This window comes from Physeter macrocephalus, unplaced genomic scaffold (assembly GCF_002837175.3).
Source record: "Physeter macrocephalus isolate SW-GA unplaced genomic scaffold, ASM283717v5 random_100, whole genome shotgun sequence".
Taxonomy (NCBI): domain Eukaryota; kingdom Metazoa; phylum Chordata; class Mammalia; order Artiodactyla; family Physeteridae; genus Physeter; species Physeter macrocephalus.
The window spans coordinates 88,008-113,508 of NW_021145382.1; the positions used below are offsets into that span (position 1 = coordinate 88,008).

The 25,501-nt window shown below is 57.0% G+C and overlaps 2 protein-coding genes across 3 annotated transcripts in view; one reads left to right on the forward strand and one right to left on the reverse strand.

Moving 5' to 3' along the window:
• The window catches only part of ASB2 (ankyrin repeat and SOCS box containing 2), a 53,588-nt gene extending 28,975 nt beyond the window's left edge, over positions 1-24,613 (forward strand). Inside the window, exons 7-11 of one of the 2 annotated variants that reach the window (XR_003678220.2) lie at positions 2,436-2,607; positions 9,676-10,240; positions 11,190-11,343; positions 14,325-14,853; positions 24,524-24,613. Coding sequence is in view for 1 of the 2 variants with exons in the window: in XM_007104676.4 (XP_007104738.1) it covers positions 2,436-2,607; positions 9,676-10,240; positions 11,190-11,343; positions 14,325-14,461 (1,028 nt within the window). In the remaining variant the exon portion in view is untranslated. Of the gene's footprint in view, positions 1-2,435; positions 2,608-9,675; positions 10,241-11,189; positions 11,344-14,324; positions 15,037-24,523 lie in introns of those variants that run through there. The other variant, XM_007104676.4, reaches the window with a different exon arrangement.
• FAM181A (family with sequence similarity 181 member A) lies at positions 18,711-22,319 on the reverse strand. The gene has a single exon (XM_028483963.1). The coding sequence runs from the start codon at positions 20,831-20,833 to the stop codon at positions 19,730-19,732; it is 1,104 nt and encodes a 367-aa protein (XP_028339764.1). The 5' UTR covers positions 20,834-22,319; the 3' UTR covers positions 18,711-19,729.
• Positions 24,614-25,501: the final 888 nt, after the last annotated feature.

Here is a 25,501-nt window from a genome sequence, read left to right on the forward strand (position 1 = left end):
CCGGGACACGAACCCGCGTCCCCTGCATCGGCAGGCGGACTCTCAACCACTGCGCCACCAGGGAAGCCCGTGGTAGACATTCTTTTGGTTAAAGAGTATTATATTCTGATCTAGCCCAAGAACACTTTTGATTTCCTTTCTCCCTCCATGGGAAGTGACCCTTCCACTTGAGCAACAGAGAACCCAGAGCTAAGCCAGACGCTGGGGCTGAGTTGGAATAATTTGTTGAGGACCCGCTGTGTGCCAGGCACTGCCCTAAGCATGAACACCGAAGAAGCCAGTGGGGTTCTCCACAGCCCTAAGAGGTAGGGAGTGTCCTCATGCCATCTTGTAGATGAGGAGACCGAGGCTCACAGAGGTTAAATGATTGGTCACAGTCAGAGCCTGGATTCCGACTGCGTCCATCTGACTCCAAACTGCGTGCTCTTCGCACCCCGCCACCCCGCCCCAGGCCTCGAGAATGTCCATCCTGGGACCTGGCCTGGATAAGCATCCACCTACTCAGCACGTGCCCGAGCAGTTGGGAAAACAGACCCAGGGCACTTCCTTGCCGCTGGGGACATATCTGGGCTGACCAGCCTGAGGACAAAGGGGCACAGGCAGGGTCCTGGGAGCCAGGAAAGGAGGCTGGGCAAAGGGCAGGGTGCTCAGCGGTCAGGCGAGGGGAACTGGCTAACACTAAACATCTGCCCAGCTCTCCCGCTGACACCCTGAGTCAGGGTCTGTTCCCGTTGTGGGCTGAGTCCATTTGCAAATGAAAATATTTTTCTTGTGTGAGCAGGCGGCCGGCGGGGTCCAGGTTTCCAGGGAGGCTGACTTTGAGAGCTTGGCGGTGTCAGAGCCGCTGGCCAACTCTCCCTCGGGGTGGAGGCAGAACCAGCCTCTGCGCCCCGGCCCCTGCATCCTGGAGAACTCGCATTTGCTGAGCAGCCCCTCTGTGCCAGCCGCCTGGTGGGGAGGTTGTCTTAGTTCACTCGGGCAGCCATCACAGAATACCACAGACTGGGTGGCTTACGGACAGCCAAGGTTTTATTTCTCACAGTTTTGGAGTCTGGGAAGTCCAAGATCAAGGTGCCGGTGGATTCAGTGTCCCGTGAGAGCCTGTCCCAACTTCCTAGGCAGCCAACTTCTCTCTGTGTCCTCACGTGGCGGAGGGGTGAGGGAGTTCTCTGTGGTCTCTTTCATTACGGCGCTAATCCCATTCATGAGGGCTCCACCCTCATAACCTAATCACCTCCCAAAGGCTCCGCCTTCTAACAGCATCACACTGGGGATGACGTTTCGTTTCGTATGAGTTTTCAGGGGACATGAGTGTTTCAGTCTATAGCGGATATTTGCTTACATTGCCTTATTTACTCCTTGCAGTTGAGTAGGTACTATTATTCCTGGTCAACAGATGAGAAAACTGAGGCTCCTAAAGGCTGCCCAAGGCCACAGAGCTTGTAAAGCATGAAACAGAAACTTCAACTGGTTCTTGTCTGGCATGAAGGCCTGTGCTCTTTCCGCTAGACCAGAAATCAGTCATCAAAAATTTTAAATTACAAGAAAGCTTGTGATAAACTGAATGCCCAGAGAAAGGGGATCTGTGGTTAACAGATGCTCTTGGTTTCAGCCCTTCCTGACATTTCACTGCCATCTCAGTTCTATTTCCTTCTGGAATAGGGAGGGACTGGGAACAGGCTGCACCGCTCTTTGCAGAGAAACCCCTGCATTCTCTCCATCACCACCAGGAGACGGAGAAGACGTAGGGGACTGGGCTCACGGGAGACTGTCACCGGGCTGGATTCCTCCCTCCTGCAGCACGGTGTAGTGTTTCCTTCAGAGGAGACAAGAAGTAATTTCTCTCTTATTCCTTGAAATGGAAGGCAGAGAAGAGCACATCCCAATGAATAAAATTATTAGGGGTTTTCTTTACGAGGAGGCTCTGTGCCCTCCTAGCGCTGTGAGGGCCTTCCTCAGGGCAGGATCTGGATCCCTTTAGGTGGAATGAGAGTTGAGAGCATGGTCTCTGCCATCTGACCATCTGCCAAGGCTTCTACCATCGGATCATCTGGGTTCAAGTTTTGGCTCTTCCCTTATGAGCTGGGGGTTCTGGGGCCAGTTGCAGAGGTTCTCTGTGTTTCATTGTCCTTGTCTGTGACATGGAGATAAAGTTGTTACTGATTGCATGGGTTACAATATGTTGTGGACTCAAAGAGATAGCATAGGTAAAGCACAGTGTCTGGCACAGAGCAATTGCTCAGTAAATCCCAGCATCGTCGTGGCAGCTCAGGACGGCAGACAGCGGGTCTCAATGCAGCAGAAAGAAGCTGGAGGTCCTCCGGGTGATCCAATGTATCACAGTGGTTTGGGCAGCAGCAGCCAGCCCGAGGTGGGCGTTACATCAAGGACAGTGACCGCCCTGATCACTCACCCATCCGCCTCTCCTTTGCCAGGTGCTGAGATCAACACACAGGCCAGCGACCACGCATCTGCCCTCTACGAGGCCTGCAAGAACGAGCACGAGAAGGTGGTGGAGTTCCTGCTGTCGCAGGGGGCCGACGCCAACAAGGCCAACAAGGATGGCATACTCCCGCTGCACATTGCTTCCAAGAAGGGCAACTACAGGTCAGCCCAGGCCCCGGCCCCGCCCCCGAGGCTCCTCCCCCGCCCCGCCCATTCCTCTGAATGCCCCGCCCACGGGGGTAGGGAGGCGCAGGAGAGGTCAGAGCCCAGGCCACGTTTTAGGTGGAAAAGAGGAAGACCCATCAGCAATCAGCAAGCTAGAGTGAATGCTTACAACACCAGGAATAATAATAATAGCCAACACCTATGTGGCACTTTCCAGCACTTTCCATTAGAAATGTGCTTAATCCTTTTAACAACTGTACTTTTCATAATTCTTTTAACAGATCTACTGAGGTAGATACAATTATCTTCATTTTTTCTCAAATGAGGAAGCTAAGACAGAGAGGTTGAGTGACTTGCCCAAGGTCACTCAGCTTGCAAATGACAGGAACTCACCTGTTCCAAACGTCACGTCTACTGGATTCCACACAGGAAGCCAGATATGAGTCTGGACTAGTGGGTATTTCTGTTGGGGATGCAAAGATAACCTCTTAGGCAGTTAGCAGGCATACAGGGGATACCTACAATAATACAATAATACAAATAGTACCATTGATACTAGCTAGTTTTTCTTAAGCACTTAACTATGTGCTAGGTACTTTGAGCGAGATGAGAGAAGCTTAAGTTTTCAGGGAGAAATCTGGTGGGACGGAAGATGCGCGCGCACACACACACACACACACACAAATTCATGACAAATGAAAGAGCATGAAGAGCTGAGGTCCGTGGTGGTCCTAGAGACTGGCGTGGGCTGGAAGCAGAGGTGTGCTAGAGCTGGCTTGTAGAGCTCCTGTGAGATGATTGATCACATCGGTAGTCTGAAATTGGCCAAGGTGAGAGTATTTACACCATGGAAATTAATGATTGTTAGAAATCAGAGGCCCCTCCTCCCCCCAGAGAGCAAGTTGTTAATCCTCCACCTGCACCACCACTAGCTGGAGGGTAAGGGAAGACTCGCCTAGGAGGTGGAACTCTAGCTGCCCGTGGAGGATGCACAGGGCCCAGTAATTTCCATTCGACCAGTGTTCCCCACACTTTGAGCATTCACAGACATTCCTCCTGATTTTAGATATCTGTACCCTCACTTCTTAGTATGTTCCTCTCAAGACATCATTATTTTAAATGAATTTATTTTCAAAAGAGAACGTTTATCACACTATTAAATTGTTAAAATTATCAATTTACAATTAATAAAAAAAACTTCTCACCTAAAATCCCATCTCATGTACCCCAGATGACACACATTGGGAAATGTAGCCTTGTCCTCAGCAGGGAGAAGATCGTGTGTGCTGGAGAGTGTGGGTGGTCTTTGCTAAGACAGAGGGAAATGGGGGTGAGAGCGACATCCTGGAAAATGGAGTGGAGACACAATGAGACAGAGCTGACCCTCAGGGGCCCCAGGCCCTGCTCTGTAGGTACCCACACAAATGACCAACCAAGGATGCCCTCCCCGCTCCATGCCCCATACATGCACAGAGGAGACCCCGCCTTCTCTGGACCAAGTAGCAGGCCGTGAGGCAGACGTATCTGGGTTTGAATGCCTGCTGAGGCCTTGGGGAGGTTGCTTAACCTTTCTGAGCCTCAATTCCCTCTTGTGTAAAATGGGAGGTAGGTTGCACTGCCTCAGGGGCTGTTGCGGGGACTAGTGAAATGGATATATGTGGCTATAGAATGGAAATAAAGCCCTCAGCAGGGCACCTGGCACACAGTAGGTGCTCACTGGGTCTGCGTTCTCGCTTATGTAGGGAGGATACATTCCATAATTTTTCAGTGAAGCCAATGAAGGGATGAAAGCGACTTAAGTCAGGCAGAGGTGGTGGGCAAGATAGCATCTTGCTCTTCAGCTCCAGAAAGATCCAGCATCAGTCAACAAACATGGATTATCTTAACCTGACTCCAGAGAGATCCCGAGGGAAAGAGACAGAAGGGTTGACCCTTGAAATCTCCTGGTACACTGGCTCCCCATACTTGCCTGTACAGCACAGTCACTCTGGGCTATTTTTTAAATGGTACATCCCAGACACACAGAACCAGAATCTCCAGGAGAGAAGGAGCCCAAGTCTCTATCATTGAAAAGCTCTGAGTCAACCAGATACAGCCCAACCAGACCTTTGGTGGGGAGGGGCATTGATCTAATCCAAGCCTGATTTTGCAGAGGAGAGACCCGAGGACAGAGATGGGAAGTGGCTTGCCAGAGGGTGGCAGAGCTGCGACTGTCACTTGGCATCCTCCAGTCACACCCAGTGCCTTCAGGTGGAACTAGATGTCAGCAGTCTGGCCCCAGCTGGTGGGGAGTTTGAAGGAGCACTGGGTGTGGCTAAGGATGGCCAGGGAGAAAGGCTGGGCCTCTCTGGAACCACCAATGTGAATGGCTTATGCTCTCCCAGAGTCTCCTGCTTTGCACTCGTGCTGACTCCCAAAGCCATTTCCCTGGTTATTCACCCTCCATTCTCAGACCCCAGTTCCCTCTGGACCCCAAGATTGAGAGGGGCCAGGCCACTTTTTGCGGGCTGCCCTACAAAGGGGTAAAGCCGATTCCCAGCAGCTCCTGCCACCTGGCAGGGCCCACGGCCAGGCAAGCCCCCAGTGCTGCACTCACTCCCTGGGCAGGTGGCATGTGGCCCTCTCCACGCTGTCCTCCCTTGGCTGCTTGGGGATTTGATGTGAATTTGCCTAGGCCTTCCGCACTCAGCCACCTGCCGGGACGCCCTGCCTGTCCGTAGCATGGAAAGTGGCTCCAGCATCTGGCCTCGGTGTTCGCCAGATGGTGCCTTCAGCAATTTTAACTGGAGGGTGTGACATTTGGGCGTGGCTGAGAAAGGAGCCCCCAAGACCCCAAAGTCTTAGGCACCTCCAAGACACACTTTTACTTTCTTTCTTTTTTTATAAATTTATTTATCTTTTTTTATTTTTGGCTGCGTTGGGTCTTCATTGCTGCACACGGGCTTTCTCTAGTTGTGGCGAGCAGGGGGCTACTCTTTGTTGCGGTGGCTTCTCTTGTTGCGGAGCATGGGCTCTAGGCGCACGGGGTCAGTAGTTGTGGCACACAGGCTCAGTAGTTGCGGCGCACGGGCTTAGTTGCTCCGCGGCATGTGGGATCTTCCCGGACCAGGGCTCGAGCCTGTGTCCCCTGCATTGGCAGGCGGATTCTTGACCACTGCACCACCAGGGAAGCCCCAAGACACACTTTTTCTTATTTTTCATTTCCAGTTTAGCAAAGACACCTTATGAGATTAAAACTCAGCACCAAAGGTAGACTTATTAAGAAGTTGTATTAGACAAGAGCAGACGGCGCAAGATCCCTTTAAGCTGAAACCACTGGTTCTCAGCCTTGGCTACACATTGGAACCCTGGGGAACTCTTAAAACCCTGAGGCTTGGGCGCCACCCTCAGAGATATCGCTGTAAGCAATCTGGGTTGGGGCTAGGGCTGCAGGATTTCTAAAAGCCCTCAGGTGATTTTACCAGGCATCCCAGGGGAGAACCAATATGTAGTTTGTGGCTGACATATATTACTGACTTGTATTTTGGGCCCTCCCTAATTTTTCAATATTCTTTCTCTTTTACTTCTAATTTATATCACATTTGCAAGCCACCTAAAACTCTTTCTGGGAAAGACAGAATAGAGAACGTTTACTACATTAAATTAAAATGCATTTTTCAACACATTCATAAGCAAGTTAGCATGCCCGTTAATTAAAAGGGAAACTGAGGCTCAGAGCTCAACGCTTCCCAGAAAATAAGAGGACAGGCCCCTTTATCTAACCCCATCCACTCCAGGAAACTGGTTTTTACTGCTTGTGTCTTCTGGAGGAAAATGAAGGTTTGCAGCAAAGTTTCTCAAGGCGTGATGCATAGATCATCCACCTCAGATTCCGGGGCCCCTCCCCAGACCTGCTGAATTGGGCCCTGAATGACGGGGCCCAGGAATCTGCATTTTCAGGATTCCCTCAGGGATTGAGAGCATGCAGTTTGCATCCTCAGCAAGCTCCATTCTCTGAGGACCCAGGGGCCCCTAGGCTTGCTTGTTCATCCAGCAGGTGGCACAGGGTGGCAATGGGCCTGTTCTTCCTCCTTCGTGGAGGACCTGCTCCCCTGCTCCAGCTCCCAGGGGAAAAGCTGCAGACTTTCCCCCAGAGGGATCCCTCGTGGGCAGGAGTCCCACTGTGCCCTTGGGAACACCCTCAGGCAGATTCTCCACTGGTGGAGCCTTTGCTGGCTCCATAAGGGCTCAGAAAAGAGGTAATCCTCCCTCAACACACACACACACACACACACACACACACACACTGCCAGGCTGACACAGTATTGGGAGTAGAGCCATTTGTGGGCGGCTGGTTCCCTTGTGAAAGTCACGTCCATGGTCAAATTTATACTGAATGCTGGCGGAGGTCACACCACCGTGACCCGGTGACCCAGGAGGCTGAGCTGGTGGGTGCAGCTGCTGGGTGCTGGGGAAAGGAGAAGAGAGGGACAGGAAACTGGGCCTCCCAGACACCAAAGTTTCTGCCAGGCAATGGGTACATTTGTTCTCTTCTTAAGGTGCATTTTGAGCACCTGTGGTCCCAGGACCTGCCCATGGGAGAAGGGGGAGTGTCCCAGCCTGTCGTGTGGGGTCCCCCCCTCATCCTCCTGCCCTCCTCCCACCAACTGGGTTGTGGGAGAGAAGTGATGACATGCGGTGGGGCGCCCAACACTCCCCAGGCCTAGGGGGACTGGGGCAGCGTGGAAAGGCCTGGCCTTGGGCATTCTGACACCTGCATGCTGCCCTGGCTTTGCCGTCCACCTCCAGTCCAACCTCCACCTGCCACCCCACACCCGGGTCTCAGTTTCACCCTCTGTAAAATGGGAGGCTGGACACACTGATCTCCAGACCCCGCCCAGCATTACATTTACTCTCAGCTTGGCCAAGTCCTCCAGAAGCGTACAACAATTAGATAATTTCACTGTGTTATTTTCTGGGACTCTAGGCAACGTCCAGTCACGTTCCCACATTTCTGCCATTTTCCCTTGGTTCAGCAGGGGACCAGTGGAGACCAGCTGTGACCTGCCAGAGATACCAGCCCATCTGGCCAGTGGCCCCAGGCAGCCCCTTTCGCGGTTTTTCCCCTGCTTGGGCATGTTACGGCTGTTAGAGAGCATTTGTTGGCGATGGCTGTGGTCCAGGGTGAGGCCCCAGCCCCTCCTTTGACCAGCACCTCAACAGAGCGAGGTCAGGCCTCCTGAGCCTGCACAAATAGAAATTAGGAGGCAATTAGCCCCCCTGGGTGTGTGAATTTCCTTTTGAGGTTTGAGAGGCAGATTTTAAGCAAACACAGCGTCACTAACCATAATAATACTTTCCACTGAGATCCTAACGGGAGGTCCCTGGCATCACATTTCTAAGAAGCCAGAAGCCCCAGGAGCCCAAGTGCCAGGGGGCAAAGAGGTGTGGGAATGGGCCTGGTGGCACCTGCTTGCCCTGCCACGGCCACTTCCTTGGAGCCCACACAAGGTCACCTGTCAGCTGGGGCTGCGTGGATTAGGGTCTGTAATCACGTCAGTGGCAAGAGCTTGGCCGGTGGCAGGGGTCTAGGGGAAGACAGTGAGTACAAGGGGTCAGGATTCCTGGGGTCAAGCCCCGGAACTGCCTTAGGGTCCTTGATCAGTCACTTCATCCCTGAGCCCCGTCTGTTACAAAGAAGGCCACAGACCCACCCTGGCTACCTCCGCAGCCTGCAGTGAAGGTAAAATGGGGCAGGCAAGTAATGTGTTGTGAAGACTGTAAAACCCTGTGACATAGCAGCTGCCTCCTGACGGCCACACAAGAAGCAGAGGAGTGGTTAAGAGTGTCGTCCTCACTCTAGGGGGAATCAGACTAGCTGGGTTCTAATCCTGGCTCCATCACCTACTGGCTGTGTATCCCTGGGCTTCTCTTTCCTCATCTATAAATGAGGTTAATGCTAGTACACATCTCATAGGGCTGTTGGGAGGATATAACAGATTAGCGTAGGTTAAGCGCTCTCATTCTCAGCAGAAGAGAGCAGAGTCAGAGCTGGCAGCACTCTCCAGCCTCAGCCGCAGCTGATCAACCCTCTCCAAGCCACAGGCAGGGCAGAGAGCCTGGGAGAGGCTAGAGTCAGCCTGCAGGGGAAGAGGCTTTGAGACTCACAGGACCGGGGAGGCGACCTCATGGTCACTGAGGGCTAACTGGGGTCTGGGGCAGGAGTGGCTGGGGCCAGACAGATTTGTCCCCTCCTGGCCCTCAGGACCTGGTGGCTCCACCAAGGCCTCAGGGCAGCAAGACAGAGATGCAGGACAGCTCAGCCCTGGAGTCAGAGGAGGGTACAAATCCTGCTTTGTGTCTCCCGATGTATGGCCTGGGCAAGCCCCCTAACCGCTCTGAGCATTGAGTTTTCTCATCTGGAAAAAAGGGGACGAGACATACTTTATGGGGTGTTGTAAAGATTAAACCGAATAGTGTTTGTAGAGCCTTTGGATGTCTCCTGACACATAGTGAGCCCTTGGATATGGCTGTCCCTGCCCGCCCACGCCTACCCACACCCCCAGCCTTCCTAGGCAGGGCAGGGTCTAGCTCCCCGCTTCACGATGTGGCTCTGCTGCCTCCTGAAGAAAGTAGCTCGGACAGTCATTAGGTTTGGGGGCCTTCTAATCAATTCCTTCAGATAACTGAGCTGGGAATGGGCAACACTCCTTAGCCTGAAATAAGTCGGCAAGAGATTCTTGAAACCACAGGCCAGTCTGGCTGAGGTTTTTAAGAACTCAGACTTTGGAGGCTAAGGGTTGTGGGTTTGAAGCCCAGCTCCACTCGTTACTGGCTCTGTGATTTTGAGAAGGTGGTGGAAGCTCTCTGAGCCTCAAGTTTCCTTATCCGTAAAGCAGACCCAGTCTCCCCCGAGTGGTAATTGTGAGAACGGCTGTCTCCGCGGCGCCCCCTGCTGGTGGGCCCGTGCCTCCTCACTCAGTGGCTGCGAGCGGCCGAGCCTGGCCCCTCCGCTCCCCGCGGGGGCGGGTCCGGCCCAGACGTGCGGGCCGCCCCGTGACCCGCGCGTGCCCGCCCCGCCCGCAGGATCGTGCAGATGTTGCTGCCGGTGACCAGCCGCACGCGCGTGCGCCGTAGCGGCATCAGCCCGCTGCACCTGGCCGCCGAGCGCAACAACGACGAGGTGCTCGAGGCTCTGCTGAGCGCGCGCTTCGACGTGAACGCGCCCCTGGCGCCCGAGCGCGCGCGCCTCTACGAGGACCGGCGCAGCTCGGCGCTGTACTTCGCGGTGGTCAACAACAACGTGTACGCCACGGAGCTGCTGCTGCTCGCCGGCGCCGACCCCAACCGCGACGTCATCAACCCCCTGCTGGTGGCCATCCGCCACGGCTGCCTGCGCACCATGCAGCTGCTGCTGGACCACGGCGCCAACATCGACGCCTACATCGCCACGCACCCCACCGCCTTCCCCGCCACCATCATGTTCGCCATGAAGTGCCTGTCGCTGCTCAAGTTCCTCATGGACCTCGGCTGCAACGGCGAGCCCTGCTTCTCGTGCCTGTACGGCAGCGGCCCGCACCCGCCCGCCCCGTCGCCCTCCAACAGGTTCAACGACGCGCCCGCCTCGAACAAGGAGCCAGGCGTGGTCCAGGTAGGAAGGCGCGTCTGGGCGAGTGCGGCCAGGGCCAGTGCGCTCCGGAGGCTGGGGGACTAGTGGTTCACTCGCTCCCGAGGCTGTGTGCACCGGAGGCGGGGTGGAATACACTAGGGAGGCGGCAGAAGATGGTGGTTTAGCAGCATTTGAAGGCAGTGTGGACTCATGGTCAGTGCACTTTGGAGGGAGTGTAAGCTAGTATCTGGCGCTTTTCGGAGGCAGCGGAACCCGGTGCTAGCCTGCTTCAGAGGCAGCGGAACTTAGTGGTTCACGTGAGCGATTAAGTCCTTTCTTTGGTCTGCTGTTTTGGGGGAAGGAACAGTGGAGCAGGGGATTGGTGAGGAGCTCTGCAAAACTGAGGGGTTCATCGCCCCCAGCAAACCTACACCTGGAATATGAGGTTGATTGACCAGGATCGGGGTGGAGGGGAGAGCAGGCTGGTACAAGGTCAGGTGAGGTGCAGAAAGTCAGTGACCCCAGCGGCAAGACCTGTCCATGGTGATGGCTTAAATAAGCCAGAACGTAAAATGAAAAGGAAATTAGAAACACCCTCCTCTTGGAGATATTAACAATGGCTAATGGCCATCACTTATGGGCCATCCTCTGTGTGCAGAGAAGTTTACGTTTATATTACCTTAATTCTCATTAAAAAAAACCCTTGAAGTTGGTGTCATATACCCATTTTCTAGACAAGGAAGTTGAGGCTTAGGGAGGTGACGTGACTTGCCCAAGTTGCCCACCTCCCGCTTTGGGCAGCAGTAGGCCTGTGTTGATGAGAGAGGGGTGTGGATGTGGAGAACTGGATTCTACCCTGGGTGTGCCCAGTGTCTGTCCTCAGACACGTCCCCTGCCCTCACTGGCCGCAGGTTCCCACCTGTCGGATGAGCTTGCTGAGGCAGTGCCCTTGGTCCTGGGTGTCCCAGCACTGGTGTGTGTTCCCTTTCAGTTCTGCGAGATCCTGTCTGCCCCGGAGGTGAGCCGCTGGGCAGGGCCCATCATCGACATCCTCCTGGACTACGTGGGCAACGTGCAGCTCTGCTCCCGGCTGAAGGAGCACATTGACAGCTTCGAGGACTGGGCTGTCATCAAGGAGAAAGCAGGTAGGGGTTGTCACTGCTGCGGCTGGCAGCTCACCCTGCCTGACTCAGGCCCGGGACTCGGGGCCTGTGACTGTTACTGACATTTGATGAGCACCTTCTCGTGCCAGGCTCTGTGCTGCGTGTCACATCCAGTGTCTCCATGATTCCTCGTTTTGTAAGTGAGGAGCCTGACCCTCAGACTGTCACTTGGCGAGCGTCTCACCGCTAGTTAGTGGCAGAGCTGGGCTTCAAACCCAGGTTTGATCGACCCCAACATCTCGCCACTAAATCTCTCTAGGATGCTTTAAACAAAAACTCCAGCTCCCCGCGGGGTATCAGGACCTTTAGAGTAAGTCGCCCAGGATTATGGGCCACTGGGAAGCAGTGTGGTGCGGTGGAGGAGGGAGTTATGGGCTAGGGCAGCTCAAACTGCAAAGTGCACACGAAGCACCTGAGCATCTTGTTTAAAAATGCAGAGTCTTGGGCTTCCCTGGTGGCACAGTGGTTGAGAGTCCGCCTGCCGATGCAGGGGACGCGGGTTCGTGCCCCGGTCCGGGAAGATCCCACATGCCACGGAGCGGCTGGGCCCGTGAGCCATGGCCACTGAGCCTGCACGTCCGGAGCCTGTGCTCCGCAACGGGAGAGGCCACAACAGTGAGAGGCCCACGTACTGCAAAAAAAAAAAAAAAAAAAAAAAAAATGCAGAGCCTGACTCAGCAGGTCTGGGGCGGGGCCTTAAAAGTCTGCATTTCAACGTGCTCCCCAGGGGTGCCAGTGCTGCCAGTTCATTGGCCAGCCCTGGAGCCGCACCGGTCTAGGGGACAGGCCCCCGGAGCTCTGGAACCAGGGGCTTGCTGGGTGACCCTGGGCAGGACTCCCCTCGGGACCTCAGCATCCCTGTCTGAACAGAGCAGGTTGGCAGGCTCAACGTCCAGCCCCATCCAGCTCTGCCAGCTTGGGGTGTTTGCAGGGCCGGGTGTGTGCCTGGCACACTGAGGTGGGCTTTGGCCACGGTCCAGCAGCTGTGTGCAGTGTAGATGGAGCAGCCTGGCTGAGTCAGGCCAAGAATTCCTATAAGAAATTATGCGCAGGTGAGGCGTCAGAGCCAGTTGAACTGGGTGCTGCAGCTGATACTGAGGAGATGCCTGCCCCGAGGCAACCCAGCTGCCCCAGGGCTTTCTCTGGCTCTAGGGGGCACAGTCCTGTCTCTGACCAAGTGCTTGTCAATCACGTAGCACAGAGGCTGACCCACAGAAAGTTATTATTATCCCACCATTGCTGCTGCTGTCCCCAGGTGAAAACGCTGCCTCACTACCTGTCCAGTTGTCCCACAGCCCAGTGCCCCAACTCTGACTTGCCAGGTTCCTCCTTGATCGCTGTGCCCCTCTGAACCCAAACTTGCCGTAGGATTTTCCATTTGCACAAATGCCTGGGAGCTCTTGAATTGAGGCCCTTAATAAAGTTACTGGGCTGGCTATAGCGGGGAGGAGGAGGGGGTGGAGGACGGGGGAGGGTGGGCTGGACTTGCCCACTCACTGGGAACTCTAGATGCTCAGTAAACAAACGTTCCTTGAATTAATGAATAATTGGTTGCCATTACGGAGACGGGCCACTAGAGAACAGAGCGGTCCTTGCTTAGATGTCCTCCCACCTCTCACTGTCCCCTCCTCAAGCCCTGCCTGGGAAGGGTAATTTACAACTAAACTGTGTCCCTGGGAAAAAAAATATGCTGAACCCTTTAGTGTGCTACAAACATTTATTAACAGGAAGAACAAATAGTTCTTAACCAATACCTCTTCTGGTTACTTTAAAGCCCACCCTCCATCTGCGAAACACTTTCCCACGTGTGTTTTCATTTAATGCTGTGACGTTGACATCAGAGACTCCAAAGCCAGCCAGGATACCAGGGCTGGTGGCCCTGTATCCTTTGCCTACCAGTGGCCTTTTGCCTTCCCACAAGCTCAGACTTCACTCAGCTGAGAACGGGGCTGAGCATCCCAGAGGGCAGCCTCTGTCCTGAGATCAGAGGGCAGCAGAAGTGTCAGCAATGCCGTGATGGGGCAGCTAGTGAGACAGCCCTGCAGCTGGCTGGCCTCCCCCCCTCCCCCCACATCCCTGCTGCACCCTGATCTTCCCTGGGTGGCGGTGGCCTCTTAGGCTTGGCACTGCTACTTCCCCTGCCTGGAATGCCCTGCCTCCCTCCCTCCTTCCCTCACCTGGCAGATTCCTACCCACCCATCAGGACCCTGCTCAGATGCGCCATCTGGTGTGGAAGCCTTTCCCCAAAGCTCCTGAGTGGGTACCCCTGCATCTCTGGCCCGAGCACGGGGCCAGCCACAGTGAAGGGGTCAGCATGTGTTTGTTGAATGAACGAATGGCATTCTTTGATTCAGCAAACACCTACCCTGTTCCCAGGGCTGAAATTAATTACTAGATGCATCAGACTCTGCTCTTACCTCTCTCTCCCGCTCCCCCCGCCCCCCAGCTGAGAAAGCTCCAGTGAATGAGGTATCCCGGGGGCCTCCTGGAGGAGGCAGCCAGGTGGGATTCTGGGGCCTGCTGGAAGCTGCCCAGTCCCTGCCCCTTGACCCTGACTTCTCTGCACCCCCCAGAGCCCAGAGCTGAATTCCACGCATGGGGGCACTTAAGAGGTCGTATTTGCTAAGGCTGTGGGGAGGGGCGGGGTCTGGGCTGATGTGTAGAGGAAGGGGCACAGGACAGAGGAAATGCCAGTTCTAGTCCCAGCTGTGATCCTCGCTAAGCCCTCACCTGTAAAATGGGTTTGGTACCCGCCCTACTACTTCCCTGGGCTGTGCAGACGGATGAGGGGCGACGTCTTTTCAGTCGGCCGGGGCCGGGGTTATGGAGCACGGGGGTAGTCCAGGCGTCCGCTCTCTTAGCCAGCCACGTGGGTTGGGTACTTCCCACAAGCCACGGGTCACAGATGCAAACCCTCTGCCGGTTGCAAACGGCGAATCAGCATCTCTCTCTCCTTTTTCCAGAACCTCCAAGACCCCTGGCTCACCTTTGCCGGCTGCGAGTTCGAAAAGCCATTGGGAAATACCGTATAAAACTCTTGGACACGTTGCCGCTCCCAGGCAGGCTGATTAGATACCTGAAATATGAGGACACCCAGTAACCGGAGCACGTGGAGAAGGAGTAGCTCCTCAGACTGTTTCACTGAGCGTCAGGACAGCAGTGTCCCCAAATCCGAGGGGACCTGGTGACAGACGAGGCTGTGGGCTGCCTCCGTCTCAGCTGGGGTAGCGCCGTGATCTCACCGGTCTCTGGGCCAGAGCTTTGCCCAGAGCAGAGGACGGAATGTGTCAAGTAGGAGAAGAACCATGTTTGTTTTCGAATGGACGAGGAGACCCCCGAGCTTCTCTGCCATCGGGGACGGCAGAAGGGCTCCATTCCTGGGGCCAGCAGACGGGACCGACCAGGGCAGAACTTGGGGTGGTCTGGGGAAGGCAGGGGCCAGCAGGGAAGCCCTGGCGCCACCTCTGGGCTGCGGCTGGAGAGCTTTCGGGGGTGAGTCTGTCCTTCCCAGACAAGCTTGCTGCAGAGTGGCCCTGTGCCCCTCCCGCTTTGCTCTGTGAAACTCTCCACTTGACTCTGAGCTCTCTCCCCAAAGGTGTGGCCCAGGGGAGTGGGGTGGGGAGACCTCGGTCCCAGAGGGCTTCCTTAGGTACAATAAATGTCGCACAGATGGTGCCCTGCCCGGTGAAGTCCCTTTCGCCAGAACCCTCCGGGGCCTCAGGTCCTTAGCCCAGCTCCTGGCAGGAGTGGGGGAGGAGCAGGTGCTGGGACAGGGCACATGGACCCCTGATAGTGTCACTTTGGTTTGGGCTTCTGAAAGGCCCAAGAGAATGTGTCCTTCATTCACCAGAAGAGACCTGACAGCCCCAGGAGAGGGGGCAGCTTCCTGCCCTGTAGTTGGAGCAGCCAAGGTTGGTTTTTCTCTCCCGGTTCAGTTGTCATGGAAACTAGAGCTTCATCACAAACAGGGTCTCAGATCCTACAAGTCTCCTGACACCTGGGCGTGTCCTATACACGTGTTGCCTGGCACGGTCTTCACGTCTTACCCGTTTTGCTACAAAAGCTGAGATACTGGGGAAAACCATTCAAATACCGGCTCCTGTGAGCAAACGCCGGAGGGATGGACGTCGTCAGCCCTTGCAAAGGCACCGCACTTGAGAGACAGGAAGCCTCGTGCCCCCCGTCGCATCCTTCCGTCCTCACGTGGGTGCGGGAGGAGTCCGGCAGGAGCTGCAAGCCCATCTGGGGTGGTGCAGGTGAGAGAGCTGAGGTCTGGCACGGCTATAGTGCTTTCTGACCGTCTGAGTCCCGCTCGCCGAGACTGCCTTGTCTCCATGGAAGTCCCAGTGACTCCCAGGCGCTGCCTTCCCTGACCGGTTAAAGCCACTCAGGTGACACCAGAGCAGGTGACCTTCCTCAGAGTCTGCTCCGGCCCCGCCCCAGGAGAGGCTTAAGCAAGGTCAGACATAGTCTCTGGCTTTTGGCAAACAAGCAGCTGGGCAGGTTGGGGGCACGCTGGTTCCAGGCCTGGCTCTGCTGTTGGCTCACTCCTCTGGGGCCTCCGGCTGCCATCCTCGTGGCCCTTGGTGGCCTTGCTGGCTCTGACACGCTGGCTTGCTGTGGAACCAGTAAGTCCCAGTGTCTTCCTGAAGAGGACGAGTCTGCCAAATGACACCTTCCAGCCAGGGGTCAGAGGGGACTAGGCCACATCTTGCCCACTCCCTCCTGGTACAGGAGGGAAAACAGGCCCAGAGAGGGGCAGCGACTTGCCTGGGTACACACAGCAAATCCCCGGGATTCCAGCCCAGCAGTGCTTGGCTGGAGTCCCATGCTGTCTTGCTTCAGAGATCCTGAGGAAATATCGAAGGAAACCTGCGTCCTCCCGGACTGCGGATGTTCCTCCCCAGGGTCCCCGGGGAGGGGGCCACGAGGGCTCGGTGCATAGCCAGGGGAAAGCCCTGACTGAAGATTGCCTTTGCTGACCTGGGAGCCAGAGGGGGTGGCAGTCAATGATGGCACAGAGCAGAAAGGTGTTGTTTGGGGGCATTTGGGGTGGCGCTGGGTATCAGGCACAGCTCTTAAAACTACAGCACTTCTCAGGTCACCTTACGTCCTAGAGGGTCCTAACAGGCAGGGGCCACAGGCATCGGGCAGGATGGGGACGCTGGTCTGAGGGAGGTCTCCCCTGGAGGAGGTGAGTCTCGAGGAGGCGGTGGGAGATGCGGGAAGGGAGAGCTCAGCCCCCGGATGCAGCCTCAGCACCGTTTATTTGTAGGATGTGGGGCCCGGCTTGGGAGGCACAGGAGTCGCCTTGGGTTCTTAGAATATTGATGTACGTCCATACCAGTCAGTCACAGCCGCTGGTCAGGGCCCCTCCCCTCCAGGGCCTTGCCCAGCCCCCCACCTCCGAATCACCCAGCAGCTAAAGCGTAAATGCCCTGCTTCCCCCTGAGGGGTCGGTTCTGAGTGGTCAGTGCTCACACTGTGCCAGTGGTTGCATTTTTTTTTTTTTTTTTTTTTTTTTTTTTGCGGTACGCGGGCCTCTCACCCTTGTGGCCTCTCCCGTTGCGGAGCACAGGCTCCGGACGCGCAGGCTCAGCGGCCGTGGCTCACGGGCCCAGCCGCTCCGCGGCACGCGGGATCCTCCCGGACCGGGGCGCGAACCCGCGTCCCCGAACCCGCGTCCCCTGCATCGGCAGGCGGACCCTCAACCACTGCGCCACCAGGGAAGCCCACCGTTCACTTCTTGGTTAGGGAAGCAGCTGCTGCTGCTACTGCGTCTGTGTTTTGTTTTGTTTGTTTGTTTTTAATACTGAAGTTTTCCAAGTTGTGTTTTTCCCCAACTTGCTTCGACGTGGAAAATCATGGTGTCGGGTGCTTCTGTTGAGTGGCACCTTAGTAAAGGTTTCTGCTTCCAGGCAAGGCTCCCAGAATTTGAATTACGGCACTGCCAGGTATCCCCTGGGAAAGGCTGAGCCCCGGAGGAGCTGTGGGGACCCAGGCCCGGTGTACTCGAGCAGCACCCCAAGAAAACACGCCTCCCAGAGCTGGGCTCCTTCTCTGAAGGAGTGCAGGTGGCTGGATGACCTGGGCACCCGTTCCCGTGGGTTGCCCACTCTATAAACAACACTGAAATGTCGGTGTGGAAGGACCTACGGACACCGTCAGATAACTAGGAGGGGTGACTTTGGGTTGGTGCAGCTTTTCATCCTTTGTGAAGTACTAGAGTGCCCGGCATTCACAGCATCCCCACAGCTAGCCACGTGGCAGGTCTATCTTCAATCACAGTTTTTGGATGAGGACGTTCTGGCACAGAGAGGGTAAGTAACTTGCCCAAGGTCACACAGCTAGCTGGTGGCAGGGCCCAGATTAGAGCTTTTAACACCCTGATGTACAGTGTGGAGGGGCTGAGCCTCATCACAGTGGGTCCTGCAGGGCCTTCGTAATGATGTGCAGGTGGGGAGAGAAGGGGACATGCCTCCTCCAGGCCCCCTCTCTGTTCTTTAAAACCAGAGCAGCCTGAGGCAAGGGCTCTGGCTGAGGACTCCCTACCCCATGAGCCAGATAATAACTCAGGACAACCCTGCCTGCATCATGTGGAGGCATAAACCACCAGAAACCCACCAGCTTCCCAGTGAAGCTGCCCCTCCATGTGGATGCCCCTCTCCAGGGGAATCCTGGAGTAAAAATAGGCAGGGTAGCAAGGGCCCTCAGCAATCACTCATCCTGGGGCCTTGTGTTAGGAAGGATTCTGAGGCCATATCCGGGCCCCAACAGAGAGAGTATGTGACCCGTTGATGATACTTGCCTTGGACTCAGAAGTGGTGGGTGTGTCTGTTTGCTATCTTTGATCTAGTCCCTGCTTTACAGAGGAGGAAACTGAGGCACAAAGCGGGCATTAACTTGTTCAGCAGTATGCTGTTGATGTGGGAGCCATGGTCCCCAACCAGGCTGGTCCCCTGCACCTGTCCCGGTCGTGAGAACTGTGTTTTGATGAAATGAGCCGCTCAGCGCCCACGGCAGCCCCTACGCTCTGAGCCACGGAGCCGTGCCACACGCAGCAGCGCAGATCCTGGGCCAGCGTGCGGTGCAGGCCAGAGCAACGCCCCACCGACTGAGGGCTGCACAGGCCTGCGGGTGATCCCTCGGGCTCGGGCTCTGCCGGCCCCCCGCCTCCCAAGGCTGCTGGTTTGGGCACTACTGGGGCCAAACCGAGGGCCACTCCCCGCCACCAGTGCCCCCCTCTGTGCATCGTCACAGGCAGAGGCCCTCATCATTCCACTGACAGGGCACCTAGGGTGTGCCAGGGGCTGCATCAGGCCCGGGAAGAGAGCCATTGGCAGGTAACCTAGGAATCTGAATGAGCTAGACATGATGATGATTCTGTCCATGGACTAGAACCAAAGACTAGGTTGAAAAAAGGAGCAATTTGGTCAAACAACCAGTTGTTTTGTCCACAAGGGGCTCTGCCCCTGCTTGGTCTCGGCCCAGTCTCTGCCCTGAGGCTGTGATTGGAGTGGAAGGTACTGCAGAGGGAACCGTTCTCATCCCACCCCTCGTCCCGCAGGTGGGGCAGAGAGGCCCCAAGAGGAAGGCTCCAGCCCCACATCCCACGGCAGAGCCAGGAGCACAGGTCCCCCTGCCCTGGCCCCTGCCTCCCCATTCTCTAGAGCAGTTTGGACCCTCTGGGTAGCCACACCTTCCCCCCTCTGTTCTCCGGCGTGGGGAATCAGAGCATCCTTTCCCGTGAACTGTCTCCACCCTCCTTCCTTGGAATTGAGCGGTTGGGCCCCAGTGCCCCTCCCCAGACATCACGGAGGTCTCTGGGCCACTCCAGGCTTCCCCCACAGCCTCTGTAAGTGGCCCTCCATCCGGGCCAGCCAGCATGTCCTAGGCCTAGGGACCATTCAACTTCATGGACCCAGGATGTGAAAACTGCCAAAGAAATGTCTTTATTCTCTTAGCCTTCTTAATATTTACAAAGAACAAGAAGAACAGAACTGAGATTGGCTTACACAGTGGGTGGCAGATGCACAGGTGTGTCACTCTGGCTTCTGGAACGGCCGGCAGGCCAGAGCCACGCCCCGCCGACTGAGGTCTGCGCAGGCCCGCGGGTGATCTGTCGGGCTCTGGCCCGGTTGGAGAGGGGCCGGCCGAGCCCGGCTCCACCGCTCCCAAGGCTGCAAGGGCTGGCTGGGCAACTGCCTGAGAAGCCCCTGCCCCGATCCTGCCCTCCCCCCCCCCCCCCACCAAGGGAAGGCCCTCAAGAGGCTACACCACTGCCCAGCCCCCTCCTCACCAGGAGAGCTCCCGGGGTCTCCAACACCCCTGCAGGCCAGCGGCGGGGACCAAGGCCCTCCCAGCCCGGCTAGAGGTAGCCAAAGACGTTGAAGATGGGTGGGGGCATGGCCGGCTTGGTGGGGATAGGCTTCAGAACCACGGGTCTGTACACTTTCTGCCCGGGGCCTTCCACATCCTTGCAGAAGTGGGCCAGCTCGCCGGGGGAAGCCGAGCTTTTCCGCCAGAGGCCCAGGCTGGGGTGCGGGCTCTGAGGCAAGGCCCCCGGAGGGCCCGGGTAGACGGGCTGTCCATGGTACTGGAAGGGGCAGCAGCTCCAGGCATTGACACGGCCCACCAGGGAGACCCCGGGCATCTTGAGCGGCTCCTTTTCAGCGGGTGCCCTGGGGGATGCGGGCACCGGGGCTGTCTCGGGCCCCAGGGGTTCCAAGCCCTTGCAGTGTTTCTTACCCTCATAGGGAGGTCCCTCCCTGGGGCCCAGTCCCCCCTCCAACCCCACGGGGTAGCTGTGGGTGGGCCGTGGCTCTTCCCAGAAGGAAGCGGGCAGCTGTCTTTTCCTCATGGGCACCTGGCCAGGCCTGGCAGCTTCTGGATCCGGCCCGTGTAAGGTCTGCTCCTTAGAGAGGCATTCCTCCCTGTAGGGGTTCCCCAACGCCTTCTCCTTGCAGCACCCACCCCCGCTGGGGCTGGGCCTGTGGCCAGAATCGAGGGGCAGCCTCCCAGGCCGGTCCTCGGACCCGCTTTTCAGGTGAGGCTCGGCCCGCCTGCCGGGGAGGCCCCGCGGGAGCCGGGAATACTTCTGGGAGAAGCGTTTGAGTTGCTTCTGCAGGTACTTGCGGTGGTCCACCGAGCGGCGGCAGGGCGCAGACTTGTCCAGGGCCGCCTTGATGTCGCTGGATGCCAGGTTCACAAAGTTCAGCAGCATCTTCACGTCGCTGTCGGATGCCATCGCCAGGGGACCACTGCACGGGGCTTTCCATGAAGAGGGTGGCTCTGCAGGCGGCTGGCGGCTCCAGGGAAGGGCACCGAGCTGACCTGGAGGGACACAGCAGCCGTTGGCGTCTCTCTGGGCAACCACACTCAGCCCTCCCCAAAGGCCACATGGCTGCAGACAGTGGTCCTCACCGCAACACCCCTCAGCCCTAGACAGAGTCCTGGGTCGTGGGACACTCATTCAAGCCTCTAAGCATTCCCAGAGCATCTGTGATGCACAAACACATTTCGTCTTCTTGGGTCTGTGGCCCTGCACATGCAGCTGAGGCTCAGAGAGGTCGGGCAACTTGCCCAAGGCGACCCAGCCACAAGTGGCATTGCTGGGGCTGGAGCCCACACATACCACGCCGCCGGCATGCACAACCTGCCAGCAAGGTTTTCATTTTCTGAGCCGAGGCAACCGCTCCACTTTAAGGCAAGGCCAAGCCCCCTGTCTCCCCGGCGGTGCCCTCCTCCTCCCACCCCCGCCCCCAGCCCTGCTAGCATCCACCCCCCTCCTCAGTCCCCACGCTCCACCCACAGTTCTCACGCAGGACAGGCAGGACCCCTGTCTGGCACTCAAGCCGAGGCCTGCCTGGCGGGCTGATCTCAGGCTGTGGGCAGCAGGGACTCCCCCGTAGAAGCATCTGCAGCAATTTCATGCCTCCTCGGCCACCACCCGCAGCACCTCGCCCCTCCCCCAGGCCCCAGCCTGCCCCACGTCCCCACCCAGTGGGGCCTGAGACGCCTGGACCTCCACACTGACCGAGGGTGCGGGGCCCCGGGCCCCGCCAAGGTGGCCCGGCAGGTTCCCCGCCGCAGACCTGGGCCAGGCCCGGCGCGGCCGGCGAGCTCCGTGGTCCGGCTGGAGGCAGTTGTGCAGCCCTCGAGCGGGCTGAATGGAGGACGAGTCCCCGGAGCTGGGGGGCCCCTCAGGCCAATCAGGAGCGCCTCTCCAGATACAAAGCATCCCAATCAGGCGGCAGCGCCCCGTTCCCACATTCTTTGCCGTCACAAATTGTCACCATGGGGACCATCACAAAAAAGACAGCTCCCAAATGCAATCATTTCCCGGTAAATTTCTACCCTTCAGCCCGCTCTCCCTCTCGGCCTCCACGCCCCTCCTCCCCTTGACCTCGGTTCCCTGTTTTCTCGAGGGGGCGGGGTGCTTGTGTGTGTGCGCGCGCGCGTGCACGCACGAGCGCGGGTATGTACGTGTGTGTGCGCGCGCGCACGTTTAAAAAGTCCAAGATTGAGGAGGGGCTGGGCCCAGAAGGGAGGGGCTGGGCCCAGAATAGATGGGCTGGCAAAGCTCCCCCAGACTCCAGGCCTACAGCTGCCATGCTCCAGTGCAGACAGACAATCGGATGGGGTGAGCCGGGGCGGACTGCTTTCCCCGCTGTCCCTGAGTGTTGAGTGGCTCTCTCTGCTCTCTCTCTCCCTCTTTCCCTCTCTCCTCTGTCCTCTCTCTCTCCCCACCCCCCTCCCAAGGCATCGGGCACTGGCAGGCCTGCGAGGGCAGGCAGCACACTGATGTTGGAGAGGTAGCCAGGGAAGGACTCTCTAACGAGGTGCTGGGATATCCATGGGAAGGGAGCTGGAGCTCTCAGGAATCTTGTCTTTATGTTTGCTTCCTCAATTGAGCTGCACAAAGCCTGAATCGCCCATTCAGCGCGGCCGGACAAAAGGTTGGCGTTGCACGGTCCCCTAGCATTTGTAGTCAAACAGTTAGGGACTTAAATCGAGTCGTCATGATGGAGAAAGAGGTGGACAAAGCCCATAGAATTGCCATCAGCAAACATTTTCCTGTGTCATATTAGCCAGTCTCCATGGCTCCCCCTGGCCTGGGGACAATGGCACAAGTTTGCACACTTGGCTACTGTCACCGTGCCAACGCTGGCGGGGCCCGCAAGCAGGGCCGCTCTGAGCAAGCAGGGGAGCCTAGAGCCAGCCTCTGGCCCTGCCCACTGACTGGCCAGAGGGAAGGTGAGGCCGCAGGCGGAGGGAGGCTGCCTGGGAAATGCTGATGGGCGAGGCCTCCATGCCAGCCAGCTGGGCGGGCCCCCACCATCCCACGCTCTGCCTCTTCTCTCCCCTCCTCCTCTCCTTCCTCTTCCTTTCTTTTTCCCCTTTCCTCTGCCACCTTCTCCTCCTGTCCCTAGCCAGCTGACACCAGCCCACACCTTGACATCACAACCTGTAATGCCAAGGACTCCTCTCCAAGGGTCCCACCCCCCAGACTGGGGGCACTGGCAGGGCAGGAGGACTCACCCAAGAGTGGTGGTCCCACCCCCTCCTGCTGGCCAATAGGCAGCCGCTGCCAGCGCGAGGCGCCTGCCCACAGCACGGGGCTCCAAGCCGCCTCCGCTCTGGCCTGAGAGTCTCTACAGGCAGAACGACGGGTTCGGAGGAGAATTCAGTTTAGGCATTTACGAGCCAGTGCACTGTTCTCTGTGCCCTCTTCCCCTGATGCTGAGATGAAGGTGACCTTGGACCGGAGCATCCTGGATTATTGGCCCTTATCTGCAGCAGCGTCTGTGTGGCTGAGGGCTAAACCACCGTCATTTGAAAACCCTGAGATTTAGGGGTTATTTGTTTCTGCACCATAACCCAGGCCACCCTGACTGGTAGAAGCAAGAAACATCCTTTCTGCTCCAAAATGCCCTGCACACACACGGCTGGAGAAAACACTCTAATGCCTGAGGTCACCAGGTTAGGCTCTGGAACTGCTCTCATCGCGGCTCCCCGCTGCCTGCTGCCTGGTGGAGGCTGGGTCAGCCAGCCTGATGTGCGTTCCAGTTCCTCCATAACCCAGCGCCGGCCCAGGAGACACCTTCTCCATTACTCTCTGCTGGGACACTGGCCTCAGGCCACCCCAGCCCCATTCCTGCCTGGCCTCCTGCACACTCTGTGTCCGCTCCTGCCTGCCCCTCTCTCTGGAACGCCTTCTCCCTTCTAAGAGCATCGAGATGCTCTCGGGCCACTCTGCTCAGATCTCAGCTTCCTTTTAGACTCCAGGGCACCTGCGCTCACTCCAGCCCACCTGATGCTGCTTGCCTGTGACAACATCCCCCTGCTTTTCAGCCAGTAATGGACCCTCGTCCCCAACAGGTCCCTGAGCTCCGTGGGAGTTGAGTCTGCATCTTTAAAAATCTCCAGAGCTCTTAACACTGGCTGTTCTTCCACCAAATACTTTTTGAGGAAAGAGGGAAGGAAGGGAAGGAGGGAGGAAAAAATGGGGTGCAGACAATCGATACTTGTAGGGCATCTGGTTCGCGCTGAGACGCATGCACATGGACCATCTCACGTGGCCCTGAGACAGCTCCGAGGGTGTGCGTGTGGCCATCACAGAGGAGGAGCACGAGGTGCAGTTACCCTCCCAAGGCCCCGCAGCTACTAACTGGCAGAACTTGAACTTGAAGCCAGGACTGTCTGTGTACAAAGCCCGTGTCAGTCCCACCAGCCCTCGCTGATTCCCTGAGCTGTCAGGAGGCCTCGCAGACCAGATTTTCTACATCAAGTCCCGGGTTCAGCTCTTCCGTCCTTTCGTTGGAATGTGACTTTCAACTTCCGACTCAGGGACCTGGGAGCCGTGGCTATCGGTGACCAGGCAAGGGGAGCGGGGCCAGCTGTGGCTTGAACTGTGGCCTGAGAACCTGATCCAGGGCCCCACGTGGACGCGGCCGCACCCCAGGCCTCAGGCTAGGCCTCTGGCGCTGCCGGTGAGCCCTGCTGGGGAGGGCTTCTCCGTGATTTTCCAACGGGCCGCATAGACAGGTGGAAAAGCATCACTAATAATAATCGTGCTTCACTCTAGAGAGTCCTTCCACAGTCAATCTCTCACTGTGGTCCTGGTCCTGTGCAGGGAGTGAATTGTTCTCCCTATTTACAGGTGGTGACACACCCAAAGACAAGCCTCAGACTTCTGCTTCTTGGGCCCAACTCAGGCAACCCTGTCCCCTCAGCATTCTCCAAGGCCCAGCTCAAACGTCCAGGAAGACTTCCACCAACTGCCAGCATTGTATACGACACCGTCTCCCATCCCTCCATTTACAGGTTCAAAGATGAAGTCTAACCTCCTTGGCTTAACACAAAAGGCCCTTTGGAATCTGACCCCGACTGGGGCCTGGCACAGAGTAGCTTCTCATTAAGTGTTTCATGAATTAAATACTTTGGCCATCCTGCCGATTAGAATTTGTCCTGTGGACTAGAAGCAACTGCTTCCTGTCTAGTGTTATTGTTTATTGCTTGCCCCACCCTCCCAGCCTTGCCTGGGCAAAGCTCCACGAGAGCAGGGAGCTTGTCTGCCGGTTCCTTTCTGTATCTCTGGTGCCTAGAATGGCCTTGGCACAGAGCAGGCCTTCCTGACTGACCCTTGTGGCTGCCATGGTCGCACTTGATGGGAAATTGTGTGTTCCTTCTCGACTGTGTGTGCCTTGAAAGCAGGAAGCTCTGTTTCACAATTGCGTCCCCCTGCGCCACAGCAGGGGCTCTAGAAAGCTCTGTTGAAAGCAAGAGAGCTGTGCTGAATTGAACTTGAGGGTCCCGTCCCAACCATCTGCTGTCATTGCCATGGATCTCCTACATCCCAGTCGTGTTAACCCCGCCTCAAGTTTATCCACACTGTTCATCACGAGGGACTCCATTCAGTACCTACTATGTGCCAGGACCAGGGGGTGCAAGGGTGGGTGCATTTCGCTTGCTTCTCTGTTCCCAAGGCAACTTACTGGAGGGGAGAGATCAACTTTGTCTTGATGGTTAAGCATCCATCTTCGGGCCCATCCAGTGGTGAAACGAACGACACCCTAACTTCCCTTGGTTTCCCAAACAAACTGCTAGGGACCACCCATCCAGAATCTCTGGATGTCAT

Coding starts and splice junctions, on each gene's coding strand:
- FAM181A (XM_028483963.1), bottom strand. CDS start 20,833: ATGAGTGTCCCACGACCCAGGACTCTGTCTAGGGCTGAGGGGTGTTGC.